Source organism: Salvia splendens, chromosome 3, assembly GCF_004379255.2.
Source record: "Salvia splendens isolate huo1 chromosome 3, SspV2, whole genome shotgun sequence".
NCBI classification, from domain to species: Eukaryota; Viridiplantae; Streptophyta; class Magnoliopsida; order Lamiales; family Lamiaceae; genus Salvia; species Salvia splendens.
This window is the reverse complement of record NC_056034.1, coordinates 21,261,413-21,279,480: the sequence shown is the minus strand read 5'-3', so window position 1 is coordinate 21,279,480 and position 18,068 is coordinate 21,261,413. Positions and strand designations below refer to the sequence as shown.

The 18,068-nt window shown below is 40.4% G+C and overlaps 2 protein-coding genes and 1 long non-coding RNA gene across 3 annotated transcripts; 2 read left to right on the top strand and 1 right to left on the bottom strand.

The window, feature by feature from the left end:
• The first annotated feature begins 1,313 nt into the window (after positions 1-1,313).
• Positions 1,314-2,754, top strand: LOC121793973. Its single transcript, XR_006049205.1, has 2 exons — positions 1,314-1,671; positions 1,800-2,754. It is a non-coding gene; the product is annotated as an uncharacterized LOC121793973 (long non-coding RNA).
• A 2,726-nt stretch (positions 2,755-5,480) lies between these two features.
• LOC121795443 (serine/threonine-protein kinase-like protein CCR1) lies at positions 5,481-8,042 on the top strand. Its single transcript, XM_042193982.1, has one exon. The coding sequence runs from the start codon at positions 5,668-5,670 to the stop codon at positions 7,936-7,938; it is 2,271 nt and encodes a 756-aa protein (XP_042049916.1). The 5' UTR covers positions 5,481-5,667; the 3' UTR covers positions 7,939-8,042.
• Positions 8,005-9,843, bottom strand: LOC121795444 (putative serine/threonine-protein kinase). Its single transcript, XM_042193983.1, has 6 exons — positions 9,672-9,843; positions 9,468-9,583; positions 9,144-9,360; positions 8,844-9,081; positions 8,542-8,692; positions 8,005-8,473 (listed from the first exon to the last, which is right to left on the bottom strand). The coding sequence occupies exons 1-6, from the start codon at positions 9,769-9,771 to the stop codon at positions 8,162-8,164; spliced, it is 1,134 nt and encodes a 377-aa protein (XP_042049917.1). The 5' UTR covers positions 9,772-9,843; the 3' UTR covers positions 8,005-8,161.
• Positions 9,844-18,068: the final 8,225 nt, after the last annotated feature.

Below are 18,068 nucleotides of genomic sequence, written 5' to 3'. Positions count from 1 at the left end.
ATGAACGCGGTTCCATGTATGAAGACATGAACCTCCGAGAGTCAAAATCTGACTGAATTAAGTATCTTGTCTCAATAGCACTTCCTCCACCACTTCGCTGCTCAACCTGCACATTTAGAAATATATGCAGGGCTGAGTACAAAAAGTACTCCGTGAACACATTGCCGAAAATTACACATATACATTTGAAAATATTGTCAAGCCATCATCACAGTAACACTCGGGGGTGTTATTGAAAAGGCCCAAGCTTACTAAAAATATCACATTGGGTTGCAACCCCTTTTCCTGTACTTTAGCCATATCTGATCACATTGTGCCGCTGAGATGGTGTTCTCATACGGTCACCTTCCCTGCCCAACACGTCAGAGGTATCCTTGTGCTTGGAAGGTGGCCACCTTCCACGGTCACCTTCTCTGCCGTTCACGGCCAGAGGTTCCAAGTAGGGACACCACCCTACCCGGACTAAAAATCGAATCGATTCACATATTTCATCATTCATAATTCACTTGGCCGTAGCCAACAGATAGGCATCATACACAAAACATTTATGGCAAGACAACATCTTAAAAAAAATCACGAACATGTGTTCGTGTTATCACAAAATACGATTTGTATTTTATTATAAGAAAGCTCACCTTGATCGTTTAGTTTCCTTAACTTGAATCTTTCATTCCGACTTTACTTGCGAAGGCAACCTTTTTGAAAACTTCATAATATAATAATACACTAATTAGACTCCAGGACAAAACTACTTAAATTAGAATGCATGCCTCATAATAAATCTCCTTTTTCTTTCTTCACGTATCTTTAAGAAATTTCTTAAGCTCATATTTTATTTGATTCGTCTTCATCTACTATTTTCGGGCTTCGACTAAATTGGATCTATGTATCTTTTTACTTTGAAAATTTACTCATTAAGTAAAACTCTAAAATAAATTCCTAGATCAATTATTTTATCTTAGTTATACAATTAGATGAAGCCATATAAAAATATTAATTGAACCTTAACTTAAACTTTGGCTAAAATTTAATATTATATTTGCTCCCAAAAGATATTATTTTCTAAACTAGACGAAGACTCTCTTTTATTTTCAGCCGAAAGGATAGGTAAATTTCGGGATTGGGCTTCCCTTCATTTATTTACTGCAGCCCCATTTGTTAAAAGGAATTGGGCTCAAATTTAAATTCTTCCACTCCCTTAGCCCAAGTAACTAATTCATTAGCCCAACAACAAGAAAATAAAACCCATATGTAAATACTATTTAATCTTCCCCAATCTACCGTAAGCCTAAAATGAGAGAACTCCCCCCCCCCCTTTTCACTTGCTGCTACCGCCGCCACCCGTCGTCGCCGCTGACTCTTCCTCTCTCTTCTCCCCTCTCTCTCTCTTTCTCTCTTCTCTCCCTCTCTCTCTCTTTTCTCTCCCTCTTCACCGCCGACATGCAGAGGCAGCGGCTTCGCCGCCCTCCTCCCGGCAGTCCGGCCGTCTCCGGACAGCAGTAGAGCTGCGCACTCTCTCTGTCAGCTTCCTCCCCCTCTCTCTCTCCACTCTGATTCCCGCCGTCACCGCGAATCCGCTACCGCCGCGAATCCGCCTCCGTCGCTGGTTCGCGTCCCCGCCGCCATCACCGAGAACCTCCCCCTCCAGCCGCCGACGTCGTCTCTCGACAGGTAGGGTGGTCGGAAAGTTCGTTCCTCCGCCCCTCTCTTTTCATTTTTTTTTTAAAGTTATTACTTTTATATATATTTTTCTTTGATGAAAACTTTGCTGATTAAATTCAAAAATTTCCGGATTCAAGATATGAAAAAGAACAGATGTGTTTTTGGAGCGTAGGCCGCCATCGTCGGCGACGGAGTGCAGAGCTCGTTGCCTGAAGTTATTCGGCAGATTCATCCTCTAAGATAAGATTCTTAATTCATGCTTACCTTGGTTGTGGGACTTGGATTATTGGATTATTTATATGTTATGTGAATTTGGTGATCCTTAAACAATTATCTTGCTATTTTTGATTTGATGGCGAAACATGGTGTTAAACTTGTTGTGTATTGTTGATTTCTGATTTGAGCAGATTCTAATCTCTTTAGATATGCATATGCAAGCAAGAAAAAGTTTGTTGTTTACCTCTTTGTGGTGAAAAAGTGTTGTTGGATTGTAGCAATCTCCCTCTTCGAACTCCTCTATGTTTTGTGGGGTTGGTGTGTGCAGAGAGATAAGGGGGTGTGATGGTGAAAAACAAAAAAAACTGATTGTATATCTATATGCATATTCACAGGTAGTGAAAGTAACAGTGTAGTAAGTTGTGGTAGAAAGTTGTCTTACACATTACTATCTCAAATTATTCTCCTTTGTCAGAAGGAGATAATGATCCGCCATTCTAATTAAATGCAGCATTAAATGCTATTGAAAAAAAATTCGATCCACTTAATCTACCCTCTTTTTATTTTATTTATTTATTTAATGATTTAAGTAATTGTTTATTTATTTATTCACTTGTTTATTAAATTTTGGTGTAGGTATAATCGTTTCAAGTTCGTGGCTTTGGTGTAGGAAAACAAATAACGTCCATAGTATTCCCTAATGATGTACCGGACTTTCTTGGAGTGCGAGCACGACCGTTGAACGGGCTACGTGAACTTTTCTCTAATTGTAATAGATAAGGATTTGATAAATTTGTATAATAGTAATTTAGCGGACTTCGGAGATATGCCGGACATTATAAATTTTTATTTAGTGTTATTTTATTTATTTATTTATTTATTTTTACTTGAAATATTCGTTCGAGAACGAAGCAACGATTATTTATAATTCCAAGATCAATTATTATACATGAAAATGGCAGATTTCGAATACTACAACGATCACTTATTATTTATCTTTAGGCTAATAATAATAATAAGGTACGAAAGTTCGGGTTGTTACAACCGAGCTGCTCCCGTTGGCGCTTGTACGCGCTCGGCGATGCGCTCCTAGTACGCCACCTGCCTCTGGTTGTTCGCGAATATCGGGTCCTCTGATATATCCACCCAACACCTCGCCAATACGAGGGTTTCATCCGGCTGGTAGTTCGTACGGCCGGGGGCGTACTCTTCACAATTGCCCACAATTGCCCGAAGGTGGCAACTTTTCCGTTTGGAGACGACTCCATGTCATCCAAACCGTACGATTCCGTACTGAATTCGAGATCGTACTGCGTGTTGGCGTCGAACGGCCGATATTCGTCGGGTTCTATACCCGACCAACGCGCCTCACCAAACATCGGACTATTGGGACTTGAATCCATTTCGTAGTAAACGTGAGTTTCGAGAGTGGAATCGTGAAATGAAATGTTACAAATGAAGGTGGGGTAGGGGTATTTATACAAAAAATCAAAAACGCGTGCCATCGTCCGCCGAGCCCACAATGGGGCGTCCGATGGCGCGGACGATGGCGGGTACCCACAATGAAGGCATCGTCCGCGCCCGAGGACGATAACCGCCATCGGGCGCCCCATTGTGGGTGTCCTTACATCACAAGCCATATATTTAGCTAGTGAGATCTCTCGTGAGTTATTTGATAGTTGTATTAGTATATGATCATTTAAAAGTAAAAGATCATATGCTACATCACCAAGTGGTCTAAGTCATATTTTCGTATTTTATCAGTTACCTTAATTAATGAGGTACGATACAACATGCAACTTGAGCTTGATTCAAATTTTCTTTTAAATTGAGTTTATAAGTCGATTGATTTCACCACCTCCGAATCTAAAATCATGTTAAAATGATCTCAATCTGACTCCATATAGGAAGATTCTAGTTTATATATACAGGAAAATCTATGCGGAAATATATCTGTCTTTTCTACGCAGACAAATCACATGACGCCTAAAATTAATTTAGCACAAGTGGGATATAATTATTAATATCCAAAAGGTGCCAATTGCAACAAAATTATTATATATAGATAAAAAAGTATGTGTGAGTATATATATGCATATTATGATGATAACGAAAATAATTGCAAAAGGGAATGGGACCTCTTTCTCGAAATTCCGTTGATGCATTGAACCTTTTCATTTTGTGGTAATATGACTCAACCTCATCTTGGACTCAACAACATGTACAAATTGTACATCTCTAATTCACATGTAGAAAAATTCATATTTCTCTATCTTTTGGACTGGTTTTTGGATGATCTTTGACCAAGAATGATGCATGCCCTTTTTACATACACGATCGTCGATTGACCCATTAAACTTCTTCGCTTCTCTAGTCCCATGGTCTCCAATATGTCCCTACTCGATCGAACATTGACTATTTTTGTAAGTTGGGTTATTTTAAGTTACATTTGCAATTATTGACTGTTACTTTTGAAAGACGACTGGATTGGTCGATATTAAAAATAGAAAAGTAAGTGTTGTTGCAAGAAAAGGACAAGTTCTTCATATGGAAAGTGTAAGGTCATAAACTGGAAATTTATGGGGACAAAGTGAAATGCATGTGCCGAAAGGATGACAAGAATGTACTCGCACTGATCTTCTTTGGTGTGTACATCCCACCACCATTTTAATTTATTAGTAGGTAGTAGTATTTGTTTATTTTGCCAGCTACACACATATATATAAATATTCATATGCTAGTTAGTAGCTCCACCAACTAGCCCACATCAATTAAGCTTTCATCATTATACTAGTGGAGTATTTCATTTTTGCTACCTCTACATATTGTTTTCCTGATTAGTGTACACCAGGATTAGGGCTGGCAAATCGTGTGGATTGGATCGTTATCGGGTCAACCTGATAATGACCCAACCCAATAAGGCCTAACCTGAACCCGACCTGTTAAGGAAACTGTAAATCCGAACACGAACCCGACCTGCTACCTTCAAATCCGAACACGACCCGCACCCGACACGAACCCGTTATCGACACGATATAATATGGGTTGACACGACACAATAACAATCCGAACATGATATTACACGATTAAAACCTAATATTACATGATTAAACCTTAATTTTCAACCTAATTTACACAATTAAAATTTGTTTTATACTATTTAAACCTAATTTATAAGAAATTAAAAAATTAAAGTAATATATATTTTTTTAAATAATAATAAAATAATAAATATTATTTCTTAATGGGTTACTCGTATCCGACCCGCATCCGACCCGAACCCAATCCGAAATTATCGGGTTTTTAATGGGTCAACCCGATAAGGACACGGATCTAATAAGACTTGACCCCAACCCAATAATTTCGTGCGGATTCGTGTCAGATTATCGTGTCGTGTCAAAAATTGCCAGCCCTAACCAGGATTATTAATAAGTATCGATATACCTCAAATCTCAAAAAAGGAAAAAATTAGCAGAGTGAATATATCTTTTAATATAAATATCTCAAGTTCAAACCATTTTGCAAATAAATCATTACATGTGAGCGGAATCTTAGAAAGAAAACAAAAAATACATGTCATTAATCTTGGTGATAAATTAAATCCTAATACTAATTGGTAGTAATTTGGTAGATGTAGCAGTTTTTAGTGTGCGAGTAAAAGAAGGAAGAAAAGTGTAAAAATATGGGAAGAGGCGCAAAACCCACGTTCTCTCCTCCTCCTCCTCATCATCACTCACTCCATGTCCTCCATCCCAATCCTCTCTACTCCTCTTCTGGTGGATCAGAATCATGAAAATCCCTAATCCCAATCCCCTTCAACTCCTCTATTATCTCTTCATTTTCCCCGCCTCCGCATATGGCTTCGGCTCCATGGGCCCCATCTCTGCCTCCTTCGGAGATTACCCTCTCTTCTGCGCCATTGACGCCAGCGGCAAGCAGGCCGTCATTTGCTGGGACGCCAACAACAGCTCCTCCACCGCTCTGCCCCCCATGGCCTCCCTCTCCGGCGGCGACGGCTTTCTCTGCGGCATCATGGCTGACAATTCACAGCCACTATGCTGGGGTTTCAACAAAACCTCCGATCTCGTTCCGAATTCCTTGAAACTCAATGCCTATTCCCACATTGCTTCCGGCAAGGATCACGTTTGCGCCATCCGGGGATCCTACTTCTCTGAGGACGTCTCCGGTAACGTAGACTGCTGGGATATTGTCAGAGTCTCCAACACTTCACTTATCTCAAAACAGAGCATCCGTTTCTACGATCAGAACGCTAGCTCCCTCGTCTTCACTAGGCTTGTCTCCGGAGATGGCTTTAGCTGCGGCGTTGTTTTAGACGGAGGCATCGCCTGCTGGGGCCCTAACTCCTCTTCCCTCGCCGTCTCCGCTGAATCTGAAAACTTCGTCTCCCTGGCTTCTAACGTGGACTCAATCTGCGGCGTCTCTCAGAGGTCCGGCGAGATTAAATGCTGGGGCAATACAGGCATTACTCCTCCATCCGGAATAAGACTAGTGGCGCTGGCGGCGGGGGCGCAGCATTTCTGCGGAATCAGAGAGGATAATCACGGGATCGAGTGCTGGGGGAGTTTCAACGCCTCCTTGATCCCGAAAGGCGCCGGATTCCTCTCCATCGCTTCTTCGGAATGGCTCAACTGCGGAATCAGAGAAGGCGATCTGGTTCTCGATTGCTGGTTTGCTAATGTCTCATCTCAAGTAAACTTCGATCCGCCGTTGCAGCTCTGCAGCCCGGGATTGTGCAGAGCCGGCGGCTGCGGCGAAGGGATGTTCGGCTTCAACGCCAGCCTTCTCAACGAACCTGATTTGACGAGCTTGTGCGTCAGGAAGGATCTCAACATTTGCTCCCCTTGCGGCTTCAACTGCACACAGGGCTTCTTCCCGTCGAGTCTCTGCAGCTCCGACGCTGATAGAGTCTGCACGCCGTGCTCTCTCTGCCAGAACAGCACCTGCGAGGATGTCTGCAAGCTCAAGTCATCACCTCAGTCGCAGTCGCAGTCGCAGTCGCACGGGGAGCAGCTCCGTCAGCTGCTCCTCATCATCGGCTCCTCTGCTTCAGGATTCCTGCTCATTCTGATTGCCTGGTGCCTTCTCCCCCGTGTCGCGAGGGACGAGCAAGGGAAGAAGACGAGGCAGTGCCTTTCCTGCTTCGGGAAGCCAGATCTCGAAGCAGATGGAAGTGTGGATCAGCACGGGGATCCGGCTACAGTCGCCCCGTGCCCCGGGGTGGCTCAGGTGTTCCGCCTCTCTGAGCTGAAAGACGCGACCAACGGTTTCAAGGAGTTCAACGAGCTCGGAAGGGGAAGCTACGGCTTTGTCTACAAAGCAGTTCTCACAGATGGAAGACATTTAGCAGTGAAGAGAGCCAATGCAGCTACCATAATCCACAGCAATAGCAGAGACTTCGAGACCGAGCTCGAGATCCTCTGCAATCTCAGGCATGCCAACATTGTAAACTTGCTAGGTTATTGCGCGGAGATGGGAGAGCGACTTCTGGTCTACGAGTTCATGCCACACGGGACACTCCACGACCACCTCCATGGCGGCCTCTCGACTTTGAACTGGACCCTCAGGCTCAAGATTGCAATGCAGGCAGCCAAAGGGCTGGAATACCTGCATAAGGAAGCCGTGCCTCCCATAGTCCATCGGGACATTAGGACCTCGAAGATCCTCTTGGACGCAGATTGGGGAGCCCGGATATCAGACTTCGGGCTCCTCACACCCAAGGAAGTGGATTCGGAAGCAGAGATGAAAAAGGATGTTTATAGCTTCGGAGTTGTGCTTCTTGAGATACTGAGTGGGAGAAAAGCTTACGACGAGGAGTGTTCCCCTCCGAGCATAGTAGATTGGGCACTGCCTCAGATCAAACAGGGGAGGGCAGCTGCCGCAATTGATCGCTACGTGGCTCTACCGAGAAACGTGGAGCCTCTGCTGAAACTTGCAGACATAGCAGAGCTTGCTTTGAGAGAAGATCCTAATCAGAGGGCGTCCATGTCGGATTTGGCTCTTCTACTCGACCAGTTAGGCAAGGAAGGATTGGTTTTGTAGTTTCGGATTCTGTTTTCTACCATTTTTTGGGTGTAATTCTTTTTTCTTCTTTACAATGCTTGCGTGTAATAATAATCCTGAAATTGTACATTTTTTGTTGTAAATCTCATTCCTTACAAATCTCAATCCAGATTATCATCAGGTTTACAAAAATGAATTCCTATCAGTTATTACAAAAATGTAGTGTATTTGCAACTGAATTCCAATTTTTTGGTGACTTGTGTTATCGCGCTTGGAAACTGCTGTTACTACTGGATGCCGGGGAAGAAGTAAAGTTTGATGAAACACGCCGTCGTATTTTAACTTCCATCAAATCAGAAACAAGGCCAGGCTGGGATATGTCAACATCTTCTGTACTCATCTCACCCTTGAGCATTTTCAAGGCCGCAGACATAGCAGGACGGAGCCGGGCAATCTCCTGCACACACAGCAGCCCGACCCTCAAAAATCGAATGGCTTCTTCTTCGGGGAAGTCTCCGTTGAGTTGAGAATCCACCATCATCAAAAGGCTTTTCGCATTGTACAGTTCCCATGCCTGCCATGTATGTCACTATCAAAAACATGATCTCATAAATTTTTATCACACAAATATATTTATATTACCTTGTCAACGAGGAACTGTTCCCCGTGTTGAAAGTGATACTCGACGACTTGGCGGCCGCTGACAATCTCTAGCAGCAGCACTCCGAAGCTGTAGACATCCGATTTGCGGGTGAGGTGGCCACTGTAGGCATATTCCGGAGACAGATAGCCTCTGCAAGTAAAAATGGGTTACAAGTTACAAACAGAATGAATAGTCTTCATTTGCCATTTTGGTCTGTCCCACAAAATTACTCCACTTTCAATATTTCTATTACTTTTTCTTTTTATCTCTGATATACTTTACCAGTTTTGCATATACTTACAGTGTTCCAGCAACGCGGGTGCTGATGTAGGAAACATTGTCAGTGAAGAGTTTGGCGAGGCCGAAGTCGGCCAGCTTGGGTGTGAAGTCGGCATCAACAAGTATGTTGCTGGCCTTGATGTCGCGATGGATGATGTGAGGATTCACTTGTTCATGGAGGTACCAAAGGCCCCTCGCTACGCCTAAGGCCACCCCCTTGCGCAGCTCCCAACTGAACCTCGCCCTCTTCTGCTCCGTCCCTGTTACAAAACCCCGTCAACAACATGCACCAACATATAGTTTTTGTATCTCGAATCAATACCTAGAAATGTTTGTGCGAGGCTGTTGTTTTCCATGTAATCGTAGACCAGGAGTCTCTGTGCTCCATCGACGCAGCAGCCTTTGAGAGTCACGAGATTGTCATGCTTGATGTCGGATAATGCAGCGATCTCAGATATGAACTCCCTCTCACCGCGCATCGATTCAACCTCCACAGACACAACTTTCACAGCTATGAATCTGTCACCAATCAGCCTCCCCTGTAATATTATTGATAGTTGACCAACAAAAATGTTTTTCAATAAAAATAAGTGTTACCAAACAAAAACAAAAAAAACAAGAAGAAGAAAGTGGAGATTGGTGAAACCTTGTAAACAGTACCAAATCCACCCTCTCCGATCTTGTTCTTGAATCCTTGAGTGGCGACTCTGAGTTCGTTGTAGGAGAATACACGAAAATTCGGGTGTGGAACGTTCGTCACCCCTGATTGAAACATCCCACAAAAGATCACATAATCATAAATCATAATGAAGAAGTTGGATGAAACAATTGTGAATATGATCATACGCACCTACTTCTTCTTCTTCTTTAACATAACCATAATCAGTTTCTTCAATAAACTTAGGCGTGGAGGGATTGAAACATCCCAAAAAGGAAGGTGTAAATTTCATGTTTGAGTCAATAATGTTTTGGTTTCTGTAGCTGTACAAGTTGGGAGGAGGAAAAGGAATTCACTCATAAGCGTGTCGGGCACCAAGTTTGATCACCATAAAAAGGATATATATAAATAATAGGAGTAATACATCCGTTGAAATTTTAATATATTAATAATGTCGATCTTCAATGTGAAAAGGACTGCTGCTAATTGATATTGTTAATAAATTATAGAAAGCATACATTTTATCCATGGGTTGGTATTTCTTTCAAAGAAGGAGCCGACATTCTACATGAAATTTTGGACCTGGGTTACTATGCTCACACGCTAAACTGGACTGGTTTTCAGATTATCTAAAAAAATTCAGGCTTAACTTTGATAAATAAAAATAAAATACACATTCATACATCATCAATGATTATGAGGGGCATATTGATGTGAATCACATATACATAGTTCCTTTTTAAAGTACTATGTGTAGGAAAGAAATAATTAATGTAATATTAGTTGAATGTAAATCAATAGAAGTAGTACAAAAAGTGGAAAAGAATAGTGGGTTATGTTATTAATTCAATGTGGTGCCGACTTAATGTAACTTACAAAATGAAAACAACTGTGAATATCGAATATAAACGGATGGAATATAAGGTTTAATTTATCTTTTATTTTAATGATTGTATTCATTTAAATATTTTAATTAGCAGGCATTCTTTTTAATGTTATCAAATACGCGACTCAATCTTGCTATCACAACAAGATCGATTCCGGAACAAGAAGAACAAACACTCGATATGAAAATGAATAAAGCTAAGAACAACTCTCGGAGAATTAATGGAAATCTTGTATTCAATTTTGTGGAAGATTACAAACTGATGGATGAAAAATCTTTTTCTTTCACTCCGCTCGCACAGCTCGGTTATTCACTCTATTTGACTAACACTAATCTAACAACCAAAACAAATCCAACGGCTGTCATTTAAGCTAACTAACTAATCGCATCCGACGGCTCACGTTTGTCTATGCATCAGTTAATAACAACGGCCAACACCGAACTCGACTAAGTTCGGCTAATACCGAGCACGATTAAGCTCGGCTAACACCGAGCTTGACTGATTGTGCAGTTTTGCCCCAATCCTCATAACAAATCTCCACCTTGGGACACAACTGGACAATCCACAGAGCATATCCATCTTCCACAATCACTCCAGCTGAATCAGATTCACCAAATCCATGCAATACTTCAACTTAAGTCCGGGTAACACCTTTGTTAGCATATCAGCAGCATTGTGCTCAGTAGCTACTTTCTCAATCTTTACTGAGCCCATTTCAACTTCATCCCTCACAAAATGAAGCTTAACATCCACATGCTTGCTCCTCTCATGGAATGTCTGATGTTTTGATAGACATATGGCACTATTTGAATCACATAATACATTGTGCAGTTTTGCCCCAATCCTCATAACAAATCTCCACCTTGGGACACAACTGGACAATCCACAGAGCATATCCATCTTCCACAATCACTCCAGCTGAATCAGATTCACCAAATCCATGCAATACTTCAACTTAAGTCCGGGTAACACCTTTGTTAGCATATCAGCAGCATTGTGCTCAGTAGCTACTTTCTCAATCTTTACTGAGCCCATTTCAACTTCATCCCTCACAAAATGAAGCTTAACATCCACATGCTTGCTCCTCTCATGGAATGTCTGATGTTTTGATAGACATATGGCACTATTTGAATCACATAATACAGTCACAGCTTCTTGATCGACTCCAAAATCCGAGCAGATTCCTTTCAGCCACATGCTCTCCTTTACAGCCTCAGCCATGGAAATATATTCTGCCTCAGTTGTTGAGAGTGCCACCACAGATTGCAAACTCGATCTCCAACTTACAGCAGCTCCATACATGCAGAAAACATAGCCGGATTGGGACTTCCTTGTGTCAATGTTAGTTGCAAAATCAGAATCACAATATCCCAATAGAGGCTGTGTATCAAAATTCTTACTTCCATCAAACAGTATGCCATAATCCCGAGTGCCATTGAGATACCTTAATATCCATTTTAAAGCTTGCCAATGCTGTATACCCGGATCAGCCATGTACCTGCTCACAACACTTATTGCCTGGCTGATATCTGGCCTTGTACACACCATGGTGTACATGATACTCCCCACTATGTTTGCATATGGGACCTTATCCATTTCTCTTCTCTGTTCATCATCTTTAGGGCTTTGATTGCTGCTGAGCTTGAACTGTGAACTCAGGGGCATGCTCACTGGTTTGGTATGATCCATCTGGAATTTCTTGATCACACTACTGATATAATCCCTTTGAGTCAGCCATATCTGCTTGTGATCTCTATCTCTGATAATTTCCATCCCAAGAATCTTCTTGGCATCACCAAGATCTTTCATATCGAATTCAGATTTCAGATCAGCCTTCACTAACTCCACCTCTTCCTTATGCTCTGCAGAGATCAGCATATCATCTACATATAACAGTAGATATGCTACAGCAACTCCACCTCTTCTCTTGATGAACACACAGTGATCATACAAAGATTTTTCAAACCCAATCTTCTGCATGAACACATTGAACCTCAGGTACCACTGCCTTGAGCTTTGTTTGAGACCATAGAGACTTCTTTTTAGCAAACACACTTTCTTTTCATCTCCTGGCTTCACAAAACCAGGTGGTTGCTCCATGTATATTTTTTCTTCAAGTTCACCATGGAGAAAAGCAGTTTTAACATCAAGTTGTTGCAATTCCCAATCTCTTTGAGCAACTATAGCAAGTAATAGCCTGATGGAGCTGTGTTTGATAACAGGTGAGAAAATTTCATTGTAATCCACACCCTCCCTCTGTGTGAACCCCTTAGCCACCAACCTTGCTTTGAACCTGATATGGTTGTTGTTGAAGGCCTCAACCTTCTTTTTGTAAATCCATTTGCACCCTACTGTTTTCTGATCAGTAGGCCTCAGTACCAAGATCCATGTGTGGTTTTTATACAAGCTATCAATCTCCTCTTGCATAGCTAACAACCACTGATCCTTTTCAGGGCTTCTGATTGCTTCTTTATAAGATGAAGGTTCATGGTAATCCATCTGTTCAGCCACTGCCAGTGCATAGTGCATCATGTCATAATCATTAAATCTAGAAGGGAGCTTAATATTCCTATTTGCTCTGTTTCTAGCAATCACTCTCTCTGGTGTTCTGATTTCAGCTTGCATTCCAGAAGCTCCACCACCACTGACATCAGATGTAGCATTTAGATCAGTCTGAGTTACATCTGTAGTTACTCTCTGGTTCTCCACCTCAAAATGAACTTTCTGATTATCCTTGTTGAGGAAAGGCATTTCAGATTCTTTGAAGATCACATCTCTGCTAACCACCACTTTCTTGTTTCCTTCCTCACAGCACCACAGCCTGTACCCACTGACTCCCATCTGATACCCAATCATTACACACCTGAGAGCTCTAGGTTCCAATTTACCTTGCTTTATGTGAGCATAAGCTCTACACCCAAATGGCCTCAGTTTTGAATAATCCCCATAAGATCCATACCATTTGCTGTCTGGGGTCTGATTTTCAATGGCAGCTGAAGGACATTTATTGATCAAAACAACAGCAGTAGAGGCTGCTTCACCCCAAAATGGTTTAGACATTCCAGACGCTATTAACATGCACCTCACCCTTTCAAGAATGGTTCTATTGATCCTCTCAGCAACCCCATTTTGTTGTGGGTTGTGAGGGACTGTTCTGTGCCTCTTTATCCCCTTATCTTTACAGAATCCATCAAATTCATGGGACAAGAACTCAAGCCCGTTGTCAGTCCTAAGACACCTCAATGGCTTTCCTTTCTCCAACTCAACACCTACACACCATTCTTGAAACCTCTGGAATGTTTCTGACTTGTCTTTCATTATTACTATCCAAACCTTCCTTGAAAAATCATCAACAAAGGATAAGAAATACCTGCCTCCTCCAAGGCTATTCACTGGTGCAGGTCCCCATATGTCACTGTGAACATATTGGAGAGGCTCTTTCGATGTGTGCTTGCCCACTCCATATGGCAGTTTTTTGCTCTTACCAAGTATGCACTCCTCACAAGATCCAATGTGTCTTTGTACATCAGACTCAGACATCTGAATTATGCCTTGTTTCACCAACTGCATCATCCCAGCAACTCCTACATGCCCGAGCCTTGTATGCCAATTGATGGTTTGTTGAGTTGAATTTGCAGAACCATCAATAGGCTCAGCTTGTAGATAATAGAGTACATTACTTCTGATAGCTCTCATAATCATCTGGCCATCCTTTGTAACAAGCATTTCTCCACCATAAAGGGTCAATCTATAACCTATCTTCTCAAGAAGTCCCAATGAGATCAAATTTCTCTTGATGGATGGGATGTACCTTACATCAGTAAGCTTTCGCAGTGATCCATCTTCCATCCTCAAGCATATGTTCCCAACACCCCTTACATCACACACATGATCATCTCCTAGCAACACCGAGCCTTCAGATTCCTTTAAATCTTGGAACCAGTCAAGGTTGGAGGACATATGGAAACTGCAACCTGAATCCATGATCCACAGCCTTGATAATGGACTATCCTCCACCACATTGAGAGCTCTTGCCTCTTCAATTTCCTCAGTGATAGCTGCTGTACCATCTTCTTTGTGATTTTCAGTTTGTCTTTTCTTCCAAGCAAAGCAATTTTGCTTGATGTGTCCTGGTTTCTTACACCAAAAACAACTTCTTGACTCCTTCTGATCACCTTCCTTCGCACCCCGTGGTCTCCATTTATCAGATGAGGGTTTCTTGAATTTGAATTGTTTCTTTGATGCAGTCTTCACATTAAGGCTTTCAGCAGCTTGATCGATTTGCTTGCTGACAGATTTCTGCATTCCCTTCAGCTTTAATGCAGAATATACCTCCTCTAAAGTCACCTTCGAATCCCTTCCAAGAAGTATTGAGTCTTTGAATTGCTCAAAACTCTGAGGCAGAGCATTCAATAACATCAAAGCTTTATCCTCATCTTTCATGGCATCATCCACACTCTCAAGATCATCTATGCACTTGCGAAAATCTTCTAATTGATCTGCTAAGTTCTTGGAGTCAGAAAACTTGAAATTGAATAACCTTTGTTTGAGATGCAATCTATTTGAGATCGACTTCTCCATATAGATTTTCTCTAACTTCTCCCAAACTCCTGCGGCATCATCTTCCTTTTGAACCTCCCTCAAGACTCTATCGCTGAGGCACAAGACAATCGAGCTATACGCCTTGTATTCCAGTTCTTGAGATTTCGCCGCATCCATTCCTTGAATCTCCTCCTCATCCGCCTTGGATTTGACATAATCCCAGACTCCTTGCTGCATAAGAACAACTTTCATTTTCAATCTCCACAGGCCGAAATCATTTTCGCCGGTGAACCGCTCAACGTCGAACTTCGTGGTAGACATTGTTGAATGCGTCGTCCTTCTTCGTTTTCCCACAGACGGCGCCAATTTGTAATGTTATCAAATACGCGACTCAATCTTGCTATCACAACAAGATCGATTCCGGAACAAGAAGAACAAACACTCGATATGAAAATGAATAAAGCTAAGAACAACTCTCGGAGAATTAATGGAAATCTTGTATTCAATTTTGTGGAAGATTACAAACTGATGGATGAAAAATCTTTTTCTTTCACTCCGCTCGCACAGCTCGGTTATTCACTCTATTTGACTAACACTAATCTAACAACCAAAACAAATCCAACGGCTGTCATTTAAGCTAACTAACTAATCGCATCCGACGGCTCACGTTTGTCTATGCATCAGTTAATAACAACGGCCAACACCGAACTCGACTAAGTTCGGCTAATACCGAGCACGATTAAGCTCGGCTAACACCGAGCTTGACTGATTGTGCAGTTTTGCCCCAATCCTCATAACATTCTTAGTTAATTATGTTTATATACAACTTCTCTTTGTCTATTGTTAGAAGAAGAAAAGACGAATTCAAATGCTTCCATTCTAGCTATTAGAGCATTCCCAACCCAAAGGGAAAGGGGAGGCCGCGACGGAACCGTGGTGTGGCTGGGGGGCGCGATGCGCCGGTGAAGAAAGGAGACGGGCAAGCGTCGAGAGGTTGCCGAGGGAGGGGCGTGCGTCGCTGTTGCAGAATGGACGCGACGAGAAAAGGGGTTGGGGCGAATGTTTTCTTTTTTTAAAATATTGTGGAAATTGTAATGGGAATTTTTCATATATTTTTGCATTAGTGGGAATTTTCCATATGTTTCCATATTTTTCGTATTTCCATAAATTTTCCATATTTTTATTTACCTGCATGAAAATTGATTAATGGGAATTCCAATATATTTTAAATTTTTCATATTTTCATGTATGAAAATTGATTAATGGGAATTTTTCATATATTTCCACATTTTCTTGCATTAAAATTGATAAATGGGAATTTTCCATATATTTCCACATTTTGAATTTGTCATATTTTCCATATTTCAATACACGAATTTTCCATAATTTTCATATTTTCATACATGAAAATTGATTAATTGGAATTTTTCATAAATTTCCATATTTTAAAATCATCATATTTTCCATGCATGAAAATTGGCAATTATTGGAATTGACTCATAATTAATGGAATAATTGTGTTAATTATTTAATGAGATTATTGATTGGTAATAAATGTTATTATTATTATTATTATTATTATTATTATATGTATTTGGAGTAAATTAATGTGAGAATGTGGGGAGAGCATGGAGAGAAGCGCTTAGAGTTGTGGTCTAACGCAGAAAATTATGGGAATGATGATGTAGCGGGAGGCGTGGGTTGGGAATGCTGTTAACAAATGCCTAGTATTCCCTCCATCTCACCTCAAGCAATCAAATTCTTTTCAATATACAATTTAAGGAAATGATATTTATATAGTTAAGTAAAGAGATAATATAGTAGATAAATAAAAAATAAATAAATGATGAGAGAAAATAAAATAATTATTTTTTACTAAAAAAATAAAATTAATTACTTATAGTGGAATAACCAAAATTTGAAAATCAATCACTTATAACGGAAACTGTATCGTGAGAATTAAAACAGAAAAGTCAATAACTGGTAATGGAACATAGGGAATGAATACAAATTTAGATAAGATTAATTAGATTAGATAGGGCTAAACTAAGCACCCCAAAAACAAAAAAACAAGATTTTTGGAACACATATCTCTTAGTCTATGTAATATTCTAATAAATACATTTTCTTACAAAAATAAATTTTCTTGATAATGATACATATTTATATTTGACTTTGTCGAAAGAATTCATCACATGACATAAATTAACGGTCGAGCGGGCAGTCGTTTTACCGATTTGAAATATTCTAAAATATCTGAACGAATTTTGGTAAATTCGATTCAATTTTGAACGGCAGCCGTCAACCATCTTTCCTCTTGTCAAGTCTATTATATTGAATTAAATTGAACACGATTTTGTTTAATCCTGCAATTGGTCCCCAATTTGATGGAGAAATGATTATGCTTGAAAATATTGTTCCATTGATATTCATCAAATTTAAATTTATACTTTTCATTACTCCAAGTCTCCAATCATACTCCAGTATAAGAAATATATGCGGAAATAAAAGAACAAATGACCATGTGTGTCATAATGTATTTATGTGGGCACATTAACACGCTCATTTAAGATGTACTTAAATGCATTAATTAGTGATATGACATCTTAATTTAAGAACTCAGAATGGTCCGGCAACTAATTAAAAAGACCTAGTATCAAAAAATAAGAAAACGAGAGAAAGGAAATGTTAGAAAATATAAACGAGAGAAAGGAAATGTTAGAAAATATATTGCGGTAAATAAAAGATTATTGCGGAAAGTAAAAGACGGGGAGAACTTTAAAGACTACATTGTGAATGACTTGAATTCTATTCTCTCCATGGTTACACAACTATATATAGACTCTAATTCTAGATAAACATGGAAAATATATTCTAATTATACTAATATCCTTTTTATTTGATTTTTCATAATCTTCATTGATTTCCTTCTTTATTGTTGCCATATCTGCATCACTTGCCTTCTTGTTCTCCAATTAATTAATTTCCTTATTCCAACACTCCCCCTCAAGTTGAGTATCGAGTTTTTCGACACTTAACTTGCACGATCTTTAGTTTGATAAATAGTTTATACTCGTATTTAAGAGTTCTTCAATTTCCATTGACAGTTTATGCTCGTATCATAGAGCTTCTTCAATTCATCATTGATTGTTTAGGCTGT

What these genes read in the sequence shown, in the direction of transcription:
- LOC121795444 (XM_042193983.1), bottom strand. Translation starts at nt 9,771, where the DNA reads ATGAAATTTACACCTTCCTTTTTGGGATGTTTCAATCCCTCCACGCCT. An exon ending in TAAAGAAGAAGAAGAAGTAG is followed by an intron (nt 9,584 to 9,671) that starts GTGCGTATGATC and finishes TGTTTCAATCAG; the next exon opens with GGGTGACGAACGTTCCACAC. An exon ending in CCTCGCACAAACATTTCTAG is followed by an intron (nt 9,082 to 9,143) that starts GTATTGATTCGA and finishes GTTTTGTAACAG; the next exon opens with GGACGGAGCAGAAGAGGGCG.
- LOC121795443 (XM_042193982.1), top strand. Translation starts at nt 5,668, where the DNA reads ATGAAAATCCCTAATCCCAATCCCCTTCAACTCCTCTATTATCTCTTC.